The sequence below is a fragment of the Danio rerio genome, chromosome 16, assembly GCF_049306965.1.
Source record: "Danio rerio strain Tuebingen ecotype United States chromosome 16, GRCz12tu, whole genome shotgun sequence".
NCBI classification, from domain to species: Eukaryota; Metazoa; Chordata; class Actinopteri; order Cypriniformes; family Danionidae; genus Danio; species Danio rerio.
Window position 1 is genome coordinate 9774481 of NC_133191.1, and position 22284 is coordinate 9796764.

Here is a 22284-nt window from a genome sequence, read left to right on the forward strand (position 1 = left end):
TTTTTCAGGACGCGTGAGGAACACTGGTCCACCCCATAATATGCCTAGATTCTATTCTACTGTTATATGCAACGTACCACGTTAGATTCTTGCTAAGAAGATAACGCTTTGCTTCATAAATGTCTTAATGTTGCTAAAAATATCACCGCACGACAAATTATAAAGATTTACTAATAAACACCACTTTATAATCCGGCGTCTACATCGGGCGGCTGGGGGCTTTTCTACAGGGGTCCTCATTGAACGTGCTGCGGAACGTTTGTATTAGCAAAGTTCAGATGGGCATGTTTTGGTTGGACGTTTTTATAAATATCAAGCTGCATGTGCGATTGCGCTGGTGATTTTGAGTTTTTACCATGATGCCAGGAGAGAACCAATCCAACGCCAGAGGAATCGCCTCTGAAGCAACTTCTGGCACCTGTCAAAACTGCACTGTTTTAAATCAGGTTTTAATCTAGTTTGTTTTCTAAGTTCACGCTTTGCACTTGTTCTGTTTTCTTATTGTACTTATTTAGTTACTCTACTGATAATTAACATGTGCGAATCAAAGTGTATAATGTTAATGAAGCATCTGTTTGGTTAGCATTAATATATATGGTGATTGAGTGGATCGATGTGTAATGTTTACTATAATATCTATATATTTAATAATAGTCAAATCCAAACAAGATTACCAGTTAAGGAGTAATGATTGATTAATGTTTGTTCTTAATAGGACTGCGTGATGTTGAAGAAAAAACTGTCATTGCAATGTTTTGTTATTCTGCGATATGGATATAGAGATAAAGTTGGTTTTATATTCACATATTTGGACTTTCTCCTTAAAAATATAATATCATACAAGTATTATTTGCAAACTCTTAATAGCGAAATCATATTAGCAGACAACGACTATCAAAGTATAACATTGTTCACAGTCAAATAAACAGTGTTAATGTTACTTTCACGTCACACTTGCAGGTTATTTCAGACCGAATATTCAAAGTTCCATGGTAAACAATATAGGAAGCGTGTCACAAGTTGTCACAGAACGAATGTGTGAATATAAAACCAACTTTACCTCAATATATAATTTCGCCAGACTTGAATAGCAGTACATATTTAAACTGATTGGGATGATTATATATATATATATATATATATATATATATATATATATATATATATATATATATATATATATATATATTAGGGGTGTCACGATTTTGATTTTTAATCGAAATTTATCGAAATTTATGCTCAATTTCGATTATCGAATCAAAAAATAGAATCGTCGATGCTGCCACGCCCCCATGTCACGTCATCTTGGCTTGCCAAGAGGGAAAAAACAGGCTTGTTGAAGTGCTTGTTAAACTGCAGGAGCAGGAGACCCGTCGACAGAACTTAAACCCTCTCCTCTTTCAATAAAGACGCCGGTGTTTAAGCATTTTGGATTTCCAGTGAGTTATGTTGACAACGTTCGTGTTGTCGACAATAAAACACAGTTTTGCAAGCTCTGCTATGTACGTATTACGTACGGTTCGTCCGATAGACAACACCGGCATCGTGATCCTCCGCCCGCCCCCATTGCAAATCCGCTCGTGAAAAGTACACACTCAGGCCCTGTTTACACTGTGTTTGTTTTTAAACGGCATTTTAGAACGACAACGATTTGACATCCACAGTGGCGTGTAGCATTTCTGAGCAGCCCTCCTTCCTCTCTACCTCTAAAAATGGACATCACGTGACCACACAGACACAGACGCACACACAGCCATGCGCTCGAGACAGCAGGTCCAGGCAGTCAGAGAACTGCTTCAATCTTTCACTCACTTGTACTTAGTCATTTAAGCGAACACCTCAGATACTGTTGGCTGGTTCCTGTTGGTTGTGCGTCTTTTTTACCGACGCCATTATAACGACACAGATCACTGCCTATTCACGAGTCCCGCAGAAAAAGTGATTGACAGGTGGTAATTATGTGTGTAACTTGCCTTTATTCATTTACTGTATGATTTGTTTATGGGTAAAACAAAGACCATGCAGGTCAGGTAGTTTAAACGGTAGGCTACAAATAATTAATTGGTCATTAATTAATTTATTATTCATAATCGAGAATCGAATCGTGCCTTTAGAATCAAAAATGTTATCGAATCGAGGATTTGGAGGATCGTGACACCCTTAATATATATATATATATATATATATATATATATATATATATAGAGAGAGCGAGAGAGAGAGAGAGAGAGAGAGTGAGAGAGAGGCAAAGATGCTAATTAAATGCATGATTTGGTTTGGTGGAAACTGGAGAGTTTAACTGTGTTCAGGTACAGAAATGTAATAATCAGATGTAAATGAGCAATTCCATGCAAATGTCAACCTTGTCATGAAACAATTTAAGTTTTCACCAAAATACCGAAACCATTTCTTCATTTTTTTGTTTAAGCAAGTATTATAAAGTACTTTAGAAATGTTCGAAAATGTCTCCGCCAATGCTTTTAAGCAATAATATTTGATTTACCAAAGTCACACGAATGACAGTTTCACATCGGTCACATCCATAACAGAACGGATGTCACATCCATAGCGAAGCTTTTACCTCATAAATGCAAAAATATCAAATAAAATCACTCATATTTGTTCTATAGAGAGTCAGCTCTTATCCTTTTGATTAGCATTATTTTCTTTGGGTTGTGCAGTTAATTCACAGAATTTCTACAAAGCATGTTGTATACTTTGGTCACATGGTATTTTTGGTCACATGCTTATTTTCCTCCATTTAAAGTACAAATACGTTTACAGATTAACAATTTTCTGATCCCTTAACTTTGTGGTTAGTTGTTCTGGAAAATATAAAAAGATTTTTATGTTACCATTTACTTTCTATGTGAATTTATGTTTTGGATTTCTACTGCAAATTTCACATCTATAACGCTGGAATTGCTCAAATAACCAACACTGTCTAGTCTTTATTGTGTACAAATGAAATACAACAAATATTTGCTACTGCTGCAAAGTCAGTCACAATCACAGGTATTAAAACACAAGCAAATGAAAAAAATACTCTATTATGGTTAAATTTTGCTGTAACTTCACAATGTTCAGAACTGTGGTCCTTGGTCAACTATATCCCATCTCAGCACTGCAGATTCTGAGATGTGACTTTCGAAATGATATATTGTGCAGCCATAATATGTCATTCATTTAGGTAGTTGTTGTTACGTGTGTGATGTGTTTAGTTTGATGAATTGTCTTAATCAACAATGCAATCAACAAGGCTGGCTGTTGATTACAAGTTAAGCTAATGCTACATCTATGTTTTGCAGAGCTTAGATGAATATGTGGCTGCGTTGTTGACTCTTAAGCAGAAGATTGTCGACACAGAGTAAGTGGTTAATTTATGGCTATTTGTTTTTTATTTTATGTATCATTTGAAGATGTTAATGTCACAATATAATTTGACAGTCATCTGTGCTATTTTGGTTTTGACCAATTTAATTTTACACATTTAGACAGACCTTTACCTGTTCCATGCTCAGAATTCTGTTTTATTTGTTGACAATTTGAACTTTAACAGTGTTCATCACCTTTTTTATTTCAGCCATATCTTGAGTGAATACAAAGAGAAGTGTGATGATATCCTTTTTAAAGCTATGTAGATGAAAAATGTTCCTCTGTCATGCTGTCTTTTGTTTTACAGATTAATATATTATAGACTGAGCATGTTTTCTAAGCATTGTAGCAACATGTTATCCAAGTTTTTGAAGTTGTTGAATATCAGCATGACCACACTAATGCCGAGTTCAGACTGCATGATTTTAGCCCCGATTTTGACTCGCCGACAGGTTTTGATAAATTGCCGACAACTGCCTGAAATCACAGGTAAATAGGTGCTTGTTTGCGCGAGTAACAATCACACAGTATGAACTATCAAGGATAGATAAACAATTCAATAAATCTAATTTGATACTTTCTGATTTATTCTAACACCCTGTCCTAACTACATGTGATGTGTTGCAGCGTTTTTTTTTGTTTTTTTTTTTTCCAGTTTTTGTCCTAACATCCGGAAGTTTGTATTTTAGAAATGGCTTCTGTTTGTGTGATGTACAACAGCATAACTGACACGATTACATGGACACCAATAATTCGATATTATTGCGATTAAGACACTACTCTGATTAAGAGTTAATCATGTAAACAGCAATTTTTGATTAATCAGATTAAGATCATAACCGAACTAAAGAAAAATCAAATTAAGACATGTGCAGTATGCCGAATTTAGTTGCTTTATTGAAGTGCAGTACAGGCATATAAACACCTTAATTGAATTATTACCATCATGTAGGACTTTTTGCCGCGTTTTGCAACAGGATAGTTTAAACACGCGAGAGCATGCATGAAATGTTCGTGAATGAAAGTGAAAGTGCTAAACTGCAGTTAAAGTTGACAAATTAAAAATGAAACACCCGTAATTGCATAAAACTCCGGAGGAAATGCGGATAGCGCGGTGACGCAATTATATTAATCAAATTATGTGCTATAACATGTAAAATGGCATTGAACATTGAAAAAGCAACTCATGTAAACACCTTAGTCTTATTATCTTAACTAGATTAAAGCAAATAGTTTGATTACTGATGTCCACGTAAACATAGTTTCTGATCACCTCAGGTACTGATAACTGTGCAGAGTTCCTCACAGACAGAAGTATACTGTGAACATTTGCTATGAATCAATTTTTGTTTTTCTTGACAAAAAGTCACAGCTGCAGAAATCACAAAGGTAAGACCTTGTTTTCAATTACATAACACCTTGTTTAATATATATAGTTAGATGACATCAGTGTAAGTAGCTGATGCTTATTAAAGAAAGTTACAACTTCGCCTGTTATCGAAAAGTCTGATTGGCAAACCCTTAAAGAGTTGGTTTCCCCCAAATGAAATAATCTGTCATTGTTTATTGTTTGTTATTCCAGTCCAGTAAAAACTTTGTGCATCTACAGAGCAAAAAGATTTCTTTAATCTTAAGCAAGTCCATATACAGTGCTCCGCATAATCAAATACATCTCTTTTAAAAATTGAATTTTTTTTTTTTATTCATTTTGCAGTAAATAAAGGCAAAACATGTTGGTGCATTTAAGCAAAATGGTTGTCATATTCCCTGTCATATTAATATGAGTGTAAAAATGTGTGGACTGTGATCTTAAGTTTGTTTGATTAGTTTCAGTTTTGGATTTGGTACTGAATAATCTAATGTATATGCACAGACGTATTATTGTAAACATTGTTGAAAGCTTAAACATGCTGATGTGGCATGCAATAATAACCCTGTTCTGAAGACTTGGATTAAATAGTTTTTTCTTAATGTTGAACACTTTAGTGATGTTGAACCTTTTGCAAAGATATTATACTTATGTTGCAAATGAAGTAAATGAAAGCCAAAATGCAGCTGTACAAGGTCATTTACTTTCAGTTCCTACAAATCAGTAGCAATACAATCCACAGTTGTTTGTTGTGCACTGATATTTTAGAAGGTTGAAAATGAGTAGAAAAACTTTATTTGGGAAAACGAAAAAATCTTTGTCATGTCAAGTTTGTTGACTGTGTTGTGGAGTGCTTGCAAAACTTGATTTGTTTTTCACAGAGAGAGCAGCACACTGCACAGACAGCTAGATGAGGTGCTGCTGAAACTTGAACCTTTGGAAAAACAGACTGTGAAGTATGAACAGATGAAGACAGAGCTGGAGAATACTAAGGTTTGTTTTTACACACAAAGTCTTACCATAACAATCCCCAAATGTCAGTAATGAGAGCTATTGCTCAGCTATTGCTTTTTCTCAATACCAACTTTAGAACAAAATAAGAAATCCCTCTTAGTTGTCATGATTTAAAATTATTGCTGATAGTGATTATTAATTTGTAATTATGTTTTTGGTTATGACGTGTCAGTGATAACCCTAAAAAATCTTCTGCTTTAACTGTAGTTAGCTATATTAAACCTAAACTGATGTTTGTGTTGTTGTTTTTTTTGTTTGTTTTTCCAAGTTTCCTAGAAATATCATGACGAAATGTTATGTTTGTTTTTTCCACAACATTTTGTGACCTTGGTCTCTGATTTGTGTTGTTGTTGTTAGTGTTTTTTAAAACAATTAATAACAATTGTATTAATGCAGTTGTAATTCAGGTAACAGCTCATGAAACATTGAAAGTAAAAAGCTCCAGTTTAGGCTGTTTTAAGTGACCAAATTGAATCATCGTTATAATCTGTCAGAATCATTGTAATTTTGTCAACAAAATATATTCATCTAATGTAATAAAAAAAAGTTACAATTAAAGGGTATGGTCACCTACAATTTCAAATTGATTTGAACTAGAATAGAAAAATTGGCAGTTCCGTATCTAAGAAGCACAAGCACTGTTCTAAGACCAGACATACCTTTACTCGTGTGGGAAATTGAGACTGCACGTCTGCATTCAATTATAGTATATTCAGTTATAGTATATAAAGTACTGTACAGTAAGGATGCATTTAAGGATTGTAGAGCTGGTGGGACTGTTAATATGTGCATGTAAATTTTTCATTAATCTTTTTGTTTTTAACTTAACAGGCTGAATTGGAATTGAATCAGCAGAGATGTGAAGATGTGGACAGACTAAAAGAGGAAAATGCTCAGATAATTATTCTGTAAGACCAATCTGTTTTTGGATCACTGAATTAGATGATCATGTGCTTGTCCTTTACTCACAGTTTTTATTTTTCTCTTCCCAGAAAAGAAAAACTTGAAGAATCCTTAAGAAAAGCTGAAGGTACATACAATACAATTTGTATTAGGATAGAACTGAATCATATTATACAAATACAAACAATTAAATCCAGCTCTTTTTTGATGTAAACATGATTTGTAACATCACTGATTTTTAAATAATATTTTTGGTGTAATTTTATTGTGTTTTTAGACACCTTAAAAGGACAAGATCTGGAGAATGAGAAGCTCAAAAATGGAAAGCAATTACTAGAGGAGGATCTACAGAAAATGCAGGTTAGTTTTTTATTTTCTTGTATTATTAAAAACGTTGGTCAGTAAAAAAACAAATGCTTTTTTTTTTAAATTAGTTTAATGTTTTTTGTATGGTAATGTATCAGTACCATCATATATTGGGTCTAAAATAGCAGGGTTAATGTACCATTTGTCTTTGGCCTCACTTATTTTAATATTTACTTTGTTTAAATCCTTGCATATGTTTCAAATGTGTATTTGTTGATTTCAAAGGATTCCCTCAGAAAATATCATCAGACTTCTGAGGAACATGAGAGTCTGAAGTTGGAGAATGCCAAAACCCTGATTTTGTAAGTCCATTTCATGCCAGATGTTGCTTTCATATTCTGTATTCCATTGTCTTTCCAAGCAGTGACTTATACCTCTTTGCAAATTCTTCACAAATGCTTCAGCTTTTTAATAATCTGTTGACCATGTAGTACATATTTTTTGTGATTGTTTAATTGGACATGGCAGAATTGAGAGTAAAATGTACATGTATTGTGTTTTTCTTTCAGGAAAGGAAACCTTGAAAACGAACTTTTGGTGTTGAAAGGTGTTACTTTAGATTCTACTCTGTTACTACAAATTCTCACTGTTAACTAGGGGTTTATCACCTTCCTATTAGATATTTGCTGTTTTTTGTACTTATAAAGTACATATTCTGCTTGATGTTATTCTACTTTTCTAATTGTACCCCATACCTACACCTAATTACTAACTTAACTGTTTAAAAAAAGCTAATTAGTTTGAGTTAAAAGTCATACTTGGTTTAAGTGTGAATTGTACTTTAAAATAGAGTATGACCAATATTTTAGTCTTAACCTATTTAAATATGTACTGTATGATCAGTTTTATTCCCTACATAGTTTGGGTATGAAATCTAAATTGATTTCATAATTTTTTACAGAGCTAAAATGTCAACAGGACAAAGAAGTTGGTGCTCTGATTAATGAGAAGAGAAGACTTGAAGAAATGCTGTTCACAACACAGGTTATTATTTTGCTTAATACATATGATCTAGTCTAGTGAAATGCAAAGTAACAAACCGTACTCATTTAGTTAGTGTTTTTGGTATTTTCATATTTCCATTTTCTTTTTCATTCCTTTTCTTTTGCAGCAAAATCTCAACAAACTTCAGAAGGAGTTTAATAAAGGTATATATTTATCATTCCTTCTTATCCTAAATTGTTTATTATTAGTTTTCAGTCATTAAGCAAAATTATTTTTATCTTAGAAAAAAGGAGCATGTCTTCTCAGACAGATTCTGAGCCAACAATAGACAAAGGTATGCTTTGCTTTTAAACATTTACACTTCCCATGATCCAGTGAATCTGAATTTTAACTTAAAATAGCTGGATGGCTTCATCATTAATCGTTTCCTTTTCAGACAAAGTAAGAATGTTGCTGGAAGAGCTCTGGCATTGCGTAGAAACATCAAATAAAACGCAAGAGAAACTGTTTCTCACTGGTAATCATTCTTCTTTGAACTAAATCTTTCTTTCTGGATAGCAATAGTTATCAAGCGTCCAATCTAAATTTTGATATTAACATAGCATTTTTACTTGCAGGAGAAGAGACCACACACTTGAAACGAATACCTTCTCAGCCACGACTAAACGGTCCTTCGGAAAGACATATTTTTCATCCATCTCCTGGGAAAGCCAGTCCAGAAACTCAATCTTCAATACTTTCCATGCCCAAAACACCCCCCAGAGTCAGTAGGCCTAAGGAATCGCCTCAGAAACTCAAAAAGCAGAATAATGTCCAACAGTTCAATACACAAAGTAGAAAGAGGAAAGTAAGTTCAGATGTACTTGAACAAGTGGACACTTTGACTGATGATTCAAAAGAAATGACTTGTGAAGGCCTGCTACATGGAGATTACTGTATGGATTTGCTGGCACTTAAAGAGTGGTTCAAACCTATGCCCCCAGTTTTATCACCCGTGCATAGCCCCTCTTTAGAGCTGGTAAGTGAACATTTACCTTTCAATAACTTTGTAATTTGAGGTTTAATTAGGGACAGTTAGTTTTGAAATATGATTTGAGAATTCTTTTACCTTGCATATGTAAAATTAGGGCTGGGTGATTTGAATCAAGGCGATTTTAATGTGCATTTTGTTAGTAAAGCCGGTTCTAGTAATCCTCAAGCACATGACTTTTGATAGAACAGTTTACCACGGTTGTAGTACACTGATAAGCTACGCAAAAAAAATGGGTTCAAATTTACTTTAGTCAAGCACTGCCCAAAGAGATGTTTGATAAGGAAGCAAGATTTGTCCTAAGGATATTATTACTGGTTGCAAAAAACATGTGATGATGATAATAGTACATTGGATGGAAGAAAGTTCTCCAAAAGTGTCTCAGTGGATTCAGAGACTTAAACAGGTCTATATAATGGAAAAAAATGACTGCATGTCTACAGATGAAAACTGATATTTTTCTAAGGAGGTGGAAAAGTATTACGACATATTTGGATATGTATATTTAGAGATTGCTTAACCTCACCTTAACATGACTGTTATTTGATGTAACTACTATGCAATACAATGTAACTTGATGTACAGAAGTATCCCCTGGAAAGTAATTATGATGGCAATACCTTTTATTTAAATTTTTTAGTATTATTATTATTTTTTATTTCTTCTTTATTTTTTATTATTATTATAATTTCATTATTTATTTTTCATTATTTATTTTTTTTAGGTATCCCCTCGTGTGTAGGGGGTAAAATTTTGGGGGAAGGGGTTGTTCTGCAAAATAAATATATAGAAAAATCTTAAATAAAAAGTAAAAAAATTAATAAATTACTTTAGTCAATCTACAATGACATTGATAATAGTTCTGCGATAATGACAGCTGCTTGCATCACTTGTCAATGAACTACATCTCGCCTCATATCTACAGTCAAATGTTTTAAATAAATCCTGTAAGATAAATCAATATTTATGTTTATTCAGCAAATGCTGTTTTCCCCTTGGTATTTTCTGGGATTCTTCATGTGTATTTAAACAGGTTTGTGAGTTTTTATGACAGCACCCTTTGGCCTTTGGAGGAGATTTACAACAAATCACACTCAGTGCTTTCTTAAGAAGATGTGCACAACAATGGCAGCTTTATGTTTGTGATTTCAATTTGATTGATCACCCAGCCCTAATTAAAATACATCAGCTTAAGTTTGAATTTATTTCAATGATTAATTTTTCACTTTGCTTGCGCTTAACCAGATAACCTGTACCAAATCATTCTGAATCTTTGTCATTGTAGATATGTTAAGTGAGCATTAAATATACATGATGGGGACAAAATTTTACTGTATATAAAGCTACAATAGACTTATTCTCTATTCCAAGAATTTGTTCTGTATAAATTTACAACACAACTACAAAAGTGTTGTAACTCACTGGAATAACTGAATGTATGTCATCCTTAATGTAGTGGTATCAGTTATGCTATGCTTTATGCTAATTTAAACACTAACAAGTGAATGTAATTTGAATGCATGTAATCTAGTTTAAATTTGTTCTTTCAGGTCAATGTGAATGACAACAAACCAATGTCTGATACTCAACAGGAAAATGAATCAAGTAATGAAAAATCAAAAACACTGGCAAGCTTACATGAAGAATTGGAACTTTCAGATATTGGGGATAAGAAGTCATTGCTGAAAGAAGAGGAGGGCACATGTTCTCTGTTGTGTCCAGACACTCTTACAAGATCAACTGTATCTGTTGATAATTTAGACTCTGAAAAAACATCTGAGAGCCAAAACGTGGAGGCAGAGGATATGTGTGAAGTAACACTTGGCTGTGTAGCCGACAGTCTAAGTGACCATGCAAAGTTGGCTCCAGAAAAAAGTGTGGAAATTTCCTTAGTAAATGGTGACACAGGTACTGCGGGAGAGCTTCCACTGAAGAATGAAAATGGTGAAAAGGCACATTTGGAAGATGCAAAAGTCACTGATAAATTTACAAACATGTTGGAAAACTCTGATCCTTGTCAGTGGAATGAATCTAAAATTGTGGACACCAGTTCTAGTGAATTTTCAGAGTGCAAAACTCAGGAACAACCCATTGTTTCTGTCGCATCTAATGTCAAGAGGAATTCGATGGGTGACATGAACTGTCTTAAGTCAAAGAATATTGAGAATAAGGAGTCAAAGATCTCCGTATCACTAGAAATTAATTCAGCACAAGATTCATCAACACAAGATGTTCAGAACAGACTGCCTGACAAGGCTGTTCAATCTGAAGATATATCTGAGGATATTAGTTCAGTGACTATAAAATGTAAGAAAAGTTTGGATGTGCGAGAAAATGGAGATCTCTGTTCTTCAAAGACTTCAAGCGATGAATTGTCATCAAAAGATGAAGGAATCTTTGGTTTGATGGGAGAGGTTAGTGATCAGGCATGGTCTGAAGGAAGGGCTCACCCAAAAAAGTTGGAGAATTTATCTGAATTTGAGCAATGTTCCACTGCAAAGCAAATGTCCAAAGATGAGCCTCAGGAATTTCTTTCTGAGAGCAAAACACAGTCTAATGCTGAACGTCCATTAGTAGTTATAAATTCTGAGCAAGAAAGAAGTGCCAATCAGCAAGAAAGTGGCGAAACGTGTAAAGAAAATTCTTCAGAAAGCCCAAGAAAAACTATGCAAGTGAACAATACATTTAATCAGGAGGCAGATGAGATGTCACCTGTTTCCCAAAGCCAAAATGCCTCAAATTTGGCCAGTGATAAACATAAGGAAGCATTGGAAGATTCTGTACTTGATTGTCTTGAGGATACCAGTACACCATGTCAAGGTACTTTGAATCCAGAAAATTCTACCTATGAAAAGGACGCCAATGTTTCTGTTGTTCCAAATTCCAATAGCAAAATTCATATTACACCAACAAAATTTTTATCTCTTAAAAAAGTTCGAACAGAGATGGGTCCACCCCTACCCCCAGTTGTTATGCCACTTACTAGTACTCCTCCAAGATTTGGAAGACATCACACACCTTTAAAGCCTACTTCAGCATCAAGTTTGTCCTCAGATGGACAGACATCTCCTGATACGATTCTGCCCTTGCCTGTTGTTGATTCAACTCTTTCAGATGCCTCAGAAATAGGCCCGTCAACTCCATCGTCATCTTGTGGAGTTCCTTCATCACCACTACAGTTTGGATCAGCTACTCCAAAACATGCTGTTCCAGTCCCAGGAAGGCTTCCATCATCTGCATTATCTTCCTCCCCTCCCTCTGCTTCTCAGGAAAATTCAATGCAAATGTTGGATACTATGTATCCTGAACTCTCTGCACGAGCTCGCACTTTAAACATTCTCCGTGGTAATGTTAACCTAAACCAAGCTGCAAATGAGAATGGTACCTCCCCTTCATCTGTTAACCAGATATCAGGAAATAAAATGATTAGTTCTGCATCTACTGCTTTCACCAAAACAGAACAGAAGCCAAAAAGGACAGGTGTGAACATGCTTTTGCCAAAGAGCGCTAAAAGACTCAAACTCGACAACTATTTACCTGCTCATGCTGGTGCTGATTCTCCAGCAGAACAAGTGACAGGAAATCAAACGGTTATTGAAACAAAATCTACTCAATTACATCAAGGACTGCCGAGTAATCAAAAAGAACAGATGACTGAGAAGGGGCCAGACAAGCCAAATGATGAAAATCGTCAGATCTCAGATGCGCTGGACAAACTTGGAATGGCCTGTTTTGATGTTTTTCCAGTTGTCAAGAGTCATATACACCTTGGGAGAATATCTCAGGTTCCAATTTTGATTGATGCAGAAAAAGCTGTAATTGCTGATTTTTGTGTAAATCAGGTATGTTCACCTTGCACTATTCAGATTTAATTTTTATGTATTGTTGTTTTTAAAGACACAATATATATATATATATATATATATATATATATATATATATATATATATATATATATATATATATATATATATATATATTTCACCACTAGAGGCACGACTGCATTTGTAATCATGGGGTTTGTCATCTTCATTATATCCCATGGTACACTGTAGAAGTCATTTTCATGAATGAGCTAAATAATTCAGTACTTATTATTATGGTATAGTGGTCCTTCGCTATAACACAATTCACTCAGATGCTAAAAAGCTTTATGAACCTTTTGCCCACAGCATTGAATGTTTGTGCCTGACAACAGGTTTTGATCTTTGGTTTTATTCTATAATATTGACTTTTTTTCTACAAAAGTTTGAACTTTAAAGAGTTTAAACAAGATAGAAAAGTGTGAAAATTGTAATGACTGTCTGAGAAAAGTGTTTTAAAGTGTGCAGTGATGGGTTTAACAGCCTTATAACAACTGTAATATTTATTTTAAAAAATAAAGCTGACTACTTTGCAGATTTTGCTAATTGCGGGTTATTTTTAGAATGTAAAGCCACCTTTCCACTGCACACGACAAGCGACAGACCGGAAGTCATTCATTTCCAATGGAATGTAGTCAGAGAGTTCTGATCATCTCCATATGTGAAAAATTCGGATCTGATTTGAGCTGCGGATCTGTTAAAATATTTTAACTCCTGTGACTAGACCATATGCGACCGGCCAACTGGATGTGATGTATTCCAGTGTTGTCCAGGACCAGCGGGTCCAAAAGTGCGAGATGAGAAAAAGCGTTTATTTTGTTTTGTTTTTTTAAATCAGAAAAAAAGTCTATATTAAAAAAAAGATTTTTATTCATTAATGAGTAATAAAATTTTATTACTTTTTTGTCTCGTCTCCACATTCCCTCCAAAACTTTTTTGCAATCTAAGATAAGTTTCTGTTATCCGTTTATTTAACCATGATGACACAAGGAGCTCTTGCTTTTGCACTCCTTTAATTTGGACACCGCAAAAATCCAGCTTCTCTCACATTGTACAGTGGAAAGGCAGCTGAACTCCCGCAAATAATAAGGAACTACTGTAGTAAGATGCAAAGTAAGGCTGAAAGCCATCAAAACGAAATGACACCGCTGAAGCATTTGCAATGAAAGATGTGCATTACATGGCACAGAAGCAGCTGAGCTTTTATTATGCCACTGTTGACTGCTTCCAGTCATGATCACTTGGCAAAGAAGCACCACTGTTTTACCATACTAAATATATTTTAGGTTTTGTTATAATGCTGCTCTGTGCAGTCTAATTTAATGCACAAAATGTTAAATTGTCTTTGGTGTTTCCCTGTTTTCTATAAAACCAAACTGGAAATTGAGGGTCTATGACATCATTAGTACGACAACACAGGACATGGTCCATGTGACTAGATAAAACGGCTTATTTCTCGGGAGTTTAACTTTTTTTTATACATTTGGGAAAGCACAAGTCAAATAAACTGCTGGGTAACACTTTACAATAAGGTTCATTAGTTAATGCATTTACTAACATGAACTAATCATGAACAACACATGCACAGCGTATATTAATCATAATTGAACATTTACTAATGCATTATTAACATCCAAGTCCATGCTTGTTAACATTAGTTAATGCACCATGAGTTAACATGAACTAACAATGAACAACTGTATTTTCATTAATTAACGTTAACTAACATAAACAAATACAGTAGTAAATGTATTGTTCATTGTTTGTTCATGTTAGTAAATGCATTAATTAACATTAACTATTAAACCTTATTGTAAAGTGTGACCAAATGCTGTAGTGGTTTATGGATATTTCAATGACTCAATCTTACCTATTGTGCCTTTACGTTGTTATTCGTTTACTTGTTTGTTCTTTGAGGACATTGCACACATTTTAGATTTTTATTTATTTATTTACTTTTTTTTTTTTCAGTCTTTAGCAGAAAAGCTCATGTTTGCCATCTTGACTAAACTAAAAACCGAGAGGAGTATTCTGAGTTGTCAACATGTTCAAGCTCTGTGTAGAGTTTACACTGGGATATGTCGCCAGATAGGGGACTATCAGAAAGCTCATGCCTTTGCATACAACATTCTCAAAGAGGGTGAGTTTATTGCAAAAGTTTTCGTTTTCTCAAGTATACTTAAGATGCTAAGATGGTGTCCTTATTGACTGAGTAATTTTAAATTCCTTGCACAGATTATCCAGATGCCTCCAAGCTAATCTTGTTCATGATCACAACATGGCCAAATGTGTTTTTCTACGAGACCTTCTTGTGCAAAGCCATTCATACAGTGGCCAAGCTTAAATCGGAAGAAGGGATTTTGGATTGCCTTACTAAATATCTTCATTGGGAAAAGGTATGCTTCATGGCCTGTTCTTTTTCTAGGTTAACATTTAATTCATTTCATTGCCAATAATTAGTCCTGCCTGACCCTGTTAGTTATGTTTTAAGAATTACATAAATGAAAAGTAAGCAGAGAACAATGCTATAATATTCCATTTAAATGTATGTTTATAATAAGGTTGGTTAATATTTCCATTTACTCAAGTTATTTCTTAATTGTTTCCTAGAGCCCTCCTGATAACATCAATGAGTTGATCAACTGCACACTAAAGGCGCTTCAAGAAGACAAAGATTTGTCTTTCCAAAAGCATGATCGCCATGGTTACGATCTTTGCCCAGCTTCATGGGAATACATATATACCTTGGATCTCCTGTGTACTCACATGAAGTGGAAATGGACACATGATTATGTCATTGGGTATGTTTATTTACTGCATATGGAATGGTATTTTATTCGAAGGACAATGCATTGCTAATGTGTTGATAAAAATATATACAATAGATGAATTAACACCTATTATGTCTTCTTTTTGTATTGAATAGAAAAGAATTATGGCCCATCATGAATACTTGGGTGACACAATCAAGGCTTCAGCAATCCCCAGTCTGTGATGTTTCTGTAGCCGCTGTTCTGCGTTTGATTGGTAAGTTTCTGAATTTGCAGGAAATGGATAATGCTGAAAGTATTTTGAAAATTACAAGTAATATAATTATTTTAGACGTGGTCAGGCCAGGCTTGGGCTTTGGCTTGCACAGTAAATGAACAGTTATGTGATGCATTTCGATTAGCACAAGAAAATATCAAATCATTTGTTACAACATGAAAACCCTTCCCTGCAAAGGTGAAACAAAAGATGGCAGAGAGTTCAAAAGGAGCGAATTTTGACGGCGGTCATGCTATCAGCCAGTTCAAAAAGAATGGTCATTCTAGCCGGCAAGATATTTTGGCGGTCGCTTATACACTGCGTATTACGGTAGAGTGATAAACAACTACAAACTACATTGAAACCGCTGTCATCGAAAATGAATTGGATGTTCTTGGCTAGTGGAAGATGAACAAACTATCTTACCCAAAAACATGCTAAATTAGCCAGAACAGTATGCAATCTTAGCGAGTAAAGGATTTTTAAATTATAAGTAAATATTAATTAAACCTTAAATGCATAATGTAGTCAGAGTATACAAGCTAATGCTGTCATTATCTTTTTATTATTCAGCTTCACTGTCGCGTTAATGCCAGATTATGAAGAGAAGTGACGAAACAAATCCCACAGAGGCTTTATCTTAATTTCGTTATTGCCAAAACCCTTTAATTTAATTTCATTTGTTAAGAAAGACTCATTTTTATCGGTGTGTTGGCCAAGTTAAAGTCTAAGTGTATGTATCTAGGCCTTTGTAGAGTGCTGAGATGTTACGATGTTACAGAGGACTTATTTTATTTCTTTGTTCCAACTTCCAAGTGGCCTGTTTGTTATGAATAAATTATGTTAAAACGCATATAAATGAGTCATTCTTGAAAAAAGGCAAAAGAGCTGTGTGCATGTATACATTTGAATAATGTTGGGCTGTCAATGGGTTTGGGCTTTTAAAAAGCAGTCAATCTAAATGTACTTGTCGAGCTTGGGCTGAATTCTGTCGGGCACTTGCCTTTTCGGGCCTAACTTTTAACTTTGTTACTTTGCTCTACCTAGTACAGTAAATACATATAATGAAAGAATTTTCATACAGTGGACAATGAATATTATTTCAAAGCTTAATGGAATAAAACAAGGAAACTGAGATGTATAGCTTTATTCTTTTTGAAAAACTATTTACAAAAATTTCAAATCCTTTACAAAAAAGTCCTCTTTCATGCTGGAAAACTCTTACACATCTGTCTTTCCCCTAGCTTGAACTCTTTAAAACCATTTTGCTCTGTGCAAAATACCACATCACGTGGAAAGCATTAGCCCTAACCAGTCTTGTCCAGCACTATGCTTCAGAAGTGGATCACCCGTGGAAATAATCCATAATATAAATTATTTATTGGCCAAATGTTTCAATTCATTGAGTGCATCGATATCTTGTCAGTAGTGGTGTATTTCATGGTCAAAATGTTATATAAAAAAAAATGTTTTGTTGAGTCCAATATTTCAATTGTGTTTTATTTCCCTGTTTCTCCAGGACGACTTGGTCAGTTGGGAATGAAACAGATGCTATGCAGATCAGTTCAAAACGTTGCTAAAGCTATAAACCTCTTTGGAAAACATGGGATTGCTGAAGGTATTGAAGATTTAATAATGCAGCATAACAGTTATAGCAGAGTAGAGATTTATGTTTGTTCTTTTTATTAATTTTTAACGGAATAGTTCACCCAAAATGAAAATTTACTCCCTCTAGTGGTTCCAAATTTTCTTTCTTCTGTTGCACACAAAATAATATATTATATATGCGTTCCCACTGCCTAAAGGGTACCCTTTTAGTGGTTATGGTGTACAACAGAAAGTTTTAGATGACATCATTTTTACTTGAGGAAATTTCACAGTGAAGTTGTACGGGTCGTTCACGTTCGAAGCACTTCTCACAAAACAGATGCTTTAATACTTGTGTATAAATGTTCATTACTAACCTATGAACATGGTTTGATTATACTGCAGAACAATGGCAGTGTGTAATAGCCTACTGTAACGTCTGCAATTAGAAAAATAAACAATAAATGCAACATAAAAAAACAAACACAGACCCTTACAGTCTCCGATGTTACCAATCACAGAAAAAACTACACAGCATACATTTAGGGTGCTTTCACACCTGCACTTTTGTTTTGGAACGTATCTCGTTTGCCCAGTTAGCGCGGTTCGATTGGCATATGTGAACAGGACAATCGCGCTCTGTTCCGCGCCAAAGTAATCGCTCCGAGATCGCTTGAATGAGGTGGTCTCGGCTCGATTGAAACGAACCCTGGAGCGGTTCCATTGCAGTGAGAAAGCGATCCGATCCGAGCGCGGTTATATCGCAGTGTTTTATGGATATGTAATATGCCCGCAAACGAGTGATGATCTCCCGGTAATCTCGCGTCTCTCTCCCAGTCCTCAAATAGGCATCGTCGCGCACCCTTCTCACCCCTCCCCACCGCATCTCTCCCCAGACACTTCACGCGCGCGCACCCTGTCAATCACCACCAAACCACCACCTCTCCTGACAGCTGAGAGGGACGCTGCAAAACAAACCCTGACACGCTGATCAATGTGAGGAGAGTTTACTCGCACGTGACTTGTTTTAGCTCTTTTGGTCTGATTAGAAACTTTGCAGTGTGAAAGTGAACCGCTCCAAGAGCAAAGAGCAACAATGTAACAATTTTAATCTCTGTTTCGGAACAACTAAATCGATTCACAGGTGTGAAAGCACCCTTAGTCCTTATTTGGGTTCAAAAACAAAATGCAACATATAGCCCACAGTCAGTGCAAACCTCTCATCTGTATCTTTAATCTTCACCAGCACAATATCATCAACTCAAGAAGTTTGTTATTTCAAATATAGACGCAATCGCGAGCTCACTGGAGAAAGTGAAACCGCTCGCACTTTTAGCGGCCTCGTAAGACAAAAAGAGGACATGTAATGTAATGTGTATTTATATAGCGCATTTATTGTGTATGGCCATACACCCAAAGCGCTTCACAATCATGAGGGGGGGGTCTCTCCACACCACCACCGGTGTGCAGCATCCACTTGGATGATGCGACGGCAGCCACAGGACAACGGCGCCAGTGCGCTCACCACACACCAGCTATTGGTGGAGTGGAGAGACAGTGATAGAGCCAATTCGGTGGAAGGGGATGATTGGGAGGCCATGATCGTAAGGGCCGATAGAGGGACTTTGGCCAGGACACCGGGGTTACACCCCTACTCTTTCACGAGAAGTGCCATGGGATTTTTAATGACCACAGAGAGTCAGGACCTCGGTTTAACGTCTCATCCGAAAGACGGCAGATTTTGTTCTTTTTGGCTTTGTGGCTGTACTTCAAGACAACAACAAGGTTTGTTTGAGCTTGGGTCAACCATGGCTTGTTATTATATGCATATAGCATTACGATGTAATGTCTTGGCTGTGTTTTTAAAAATGGCGGCTTCTTTGTTTTCATTCTACTGCTTGTGTATGCGCGAGTGACGTTTTTCTGTAAACCAATAGCGTTCAGCTGTGCGTCTAGCTCTGCCTTTTGGTACTCTTAAGTCTAAGCTAGGAACACTTTGCAAAGGGTTACCAAAGAGTGGTATGGCTCGTTTTAAGATACCTTTGACAGTAGAAATGGCCATAAAAGCATAGTGAACTGTACCGTAACACATAATGAAAACAGTCTATACATGACGTCTTTTGTCTTCCACTGAAGAAAGAAACTCATGAAGGTTTGAACAAATGTAAAGGGTGATAAATGATGACAGAATTTTCATTCTTGTGTGAACTTTGCTTTAAGTATTGTATATAAAGATGCTGCCCAAACCATAAATCACTATACCACTATTTGTTATATATTTGTAGGTGTTCCCAAGGAGGTGCAATTGTCTGCTGTCTATGCCATTTATGACCTGGCTCCCTGCAACCCCAAAGATGCCCTGGAGGCTTTGGCGTCCTGGAGAAGTGAAACCACACTGTCAGTACCAGCTGCTGTGACCAGCTGTATCACTCAGATTGCGTCCCTTTGTCGTCAGATTAAATCCTAATTTATTATTTTTTATTTTTAATAAACAACCCGTGAGACCTGACTATGCTCTAGTTTTACTCCGTGACCTGGCGGAATATCTCTGCCCATCGGTTACAGTAAAATAAGCAATTCTTGTCATTCTTGTACATTTGTGTATATTAGATCAAAGTATTAAGTTTATACTATAAAGAACTTTTGTATTGAACTTTAAATGTTTTTGTGTGGTTTTTCCTTTTCCGTCAAAATCAACATACAGAGGTTGGGAAATGGTTTGCTTTGTTTTATTTATTCTGATGCATTCTCTGCTTTGGTATCGATCTGTTACACCTCTTTAGACAGGTGTAGCTTTATCTTGAATAATTTTTAAAGATTGTAAAGACTTTTGCCTCAAGTTAATAACAGAGAAGGTAAATCTAGTGACTGAGAAAGCAACTCATCCATATGGTCTTTTACAGATTTGCAATATGTATAACTGCAATAAATTAGGTGCTACATTTGAAATAAAAGACTTATTTTTAAAGTGGTTGGCCACTTGAATCTCCTATTGGAGACCCAGACCCAGCTGTTTTAATAATAAAAGAACATTTTGTATAACCTTGTAGCAGGTTATAGACTCGGTCCTGGAGGGCCGGTGTTTAGTTCCAACCCCAATCAGACACACCTGGGCTAACTAATCAAGCTCTTATTAGCCATTCTAGAAACATCCTTGCAGGTTTGTTGAAGCAAGTTAGAACTAAAATCTGCAGGACGCTGGCCCTCCAGGACCGAGTTTGGACACCCTTGCCTTATGGTAAGCCCACCAAACACACAATTGGTGTTTCCATCCACCAACATTTTGTTCATTTTGAATTATCGCAAAAACAAATGCTTGATTATGCCAAAAAATTTGCTAAAAAAACCTAGGCAACACTTTAGGACACAATTCATGCTATTAACTACTGGCATATTACCTGTCTATTGTTAAGATATAAACTGTTCAGTAGTAGTTATAAAGTGTAATCTTATTTTACATCTTTAATCCTACCCAAAACCTAAACCCAACTTCTACTTTACTAACAATTAATAAACAGCTAATTAGGAGTTTATTAAGCTAGTTATTGTTCATACCTAGTTAATGATTTGTTAATACTGTGAATTGTGACCTAGTGTTACCAAAACTTTGTAGGCATAACCAAGTAGGATAAACTTCCTATTTGACACCTACCAAATAAAATCCAGTAAGTGCATTAAAAAATCTCCTGATTACAATACAAGAGATCATTTAATGATTAAAAAAAAATTGGTGCCGTGTAATATAACTGTCTTTAATTGTCATTTATAAGGGATTTACAAAGCACAAATAGTCCTCACTTTAGATTAGGTTACAAGTTGTGTTAATAAAGCAATCATTTACATACAAAGTAACCATTACTGTATACCTAGAGCAAGAACATAAAGAGAAACTCAAAGCTTACACATGGAAATAAAAATAAATTACACTCTAAAAAAAGGAACATAACCATTTTTAAAAAAAAGTCTTATGGTAAATCATACTAAACGTTTACTATTTAAGGTCCGTTAGGATTACCAAAATGATTTTACATTTGCTAAATGCCAGAATAATGAGATAATTTTGTTTTGTGAATTTTGTATTAATTTCTAGGCAGTCAAAAGTTTATATATATTTCTATGTTCTTTTTTTAGCTTTGCTTTAAAACTGTATAATGGGCAAATGTTTTGTGTATCCTTCCACAAGCTTTTCACAATAGAATTTTGGCCCATTCCTTCTGACAGAATTGGTGTAAGTCAGATTTGTAGGCTGTCTGCCAGGCCATCACAAAGCCCTGATCTCAATCCTATAGAAGATTTATAGACTGTCTTGCTCACACAGGCTTTTTTAACCCACAAATCTTCTATAGGATTGAAATCAGGGCTTTGTGATGGCCACTCTAAAACCTTCACACTGTTGTCCTTAAAGCACAACTAGTTAACTAGTTTTACAGTATGCTTAGGGTCATGGTCTGTTTGTAAGACTCATTTGTGGCCAAGTTTTAATTTCATTTGCCTGAAGTCTTGAGATGTTCCTTCAGTATTTCTACATAATATTCTTTCTTCATGATGCCACTTATGCTGTGAAGTGGACCAGTCCCTCCTGCAGCAAAACAGCACCACAACATGCTCCTGTCACCCTCATACTTCACAGTTGGGATGGTGTTCTTAGGCTTGTAAGCTTTACCCTTTTCCTCCAAATGTAACACTGGTCATTATGGTCAAACATTTTGATCTTAGTTCCATCAGACCACAGGACATGTCTCCAAAAATTTGTATATTTTTTTCCAGTGTAATTTAGCAAATGGTAATCTGGCTTTTTTGTTGAT

The 22284-nt window shown here is 35.4% G+C and overlaps 1 protein-coding gene and 1 long non-coding RNA gene across 3 annotated transcripts; one reads left to right on the plus strand and one right to left on the minus strand.

The window, feature by feature from the left end:
- The first annotated feature begins 214 nt into the window (after positions 1–214).
- On the plus strand, positions 215–20139 carry ice1 (KIAA0947-like (H. sapiens)). 2 transcript variants are annotated; one of them, NM_001034965.3, is given in 22 exon segments: positions 215–446; positions 3309–3367; positions 3584–3618; positions 4746–4764; positions 5626–5737; positions 6590–6666; positions 6751–6788; positions 6939–7021; positions 7253–7329; positions 7537–7574; positions 7929–8011; positions 8139–8175; positions 8256–8306; positions 8409–8489; positions 8590–8990; positions 10553–12844; positions 14837–15005; positions 15101–15261; positions 15476–15666; positions 15792–15892; positions 17412–17510; positions 19765–20128. In NM_001034965.3, coding segments are annotated over 22 exon segments (4476 nt in total). In that variant the 5' UTR covers positions 215–356; the 3' UTR covers positions 19947–20128.
- LOC141378166 (uncharacterized) lies at positions 17638–21401 on the minus strand. The gene is made up of 2 exons (XR_012392001.1): positions 20693–21401; positions 17638–20522 (listed from the first exon to the last, which is right to left on the minus strand). It is a non-coding gene; the product is annotated as an uncharacterized lncRNA (long non-coding RNA).
- Between the last annotated feature and the right edge of the window lie 883 nt (positions 21402–22284).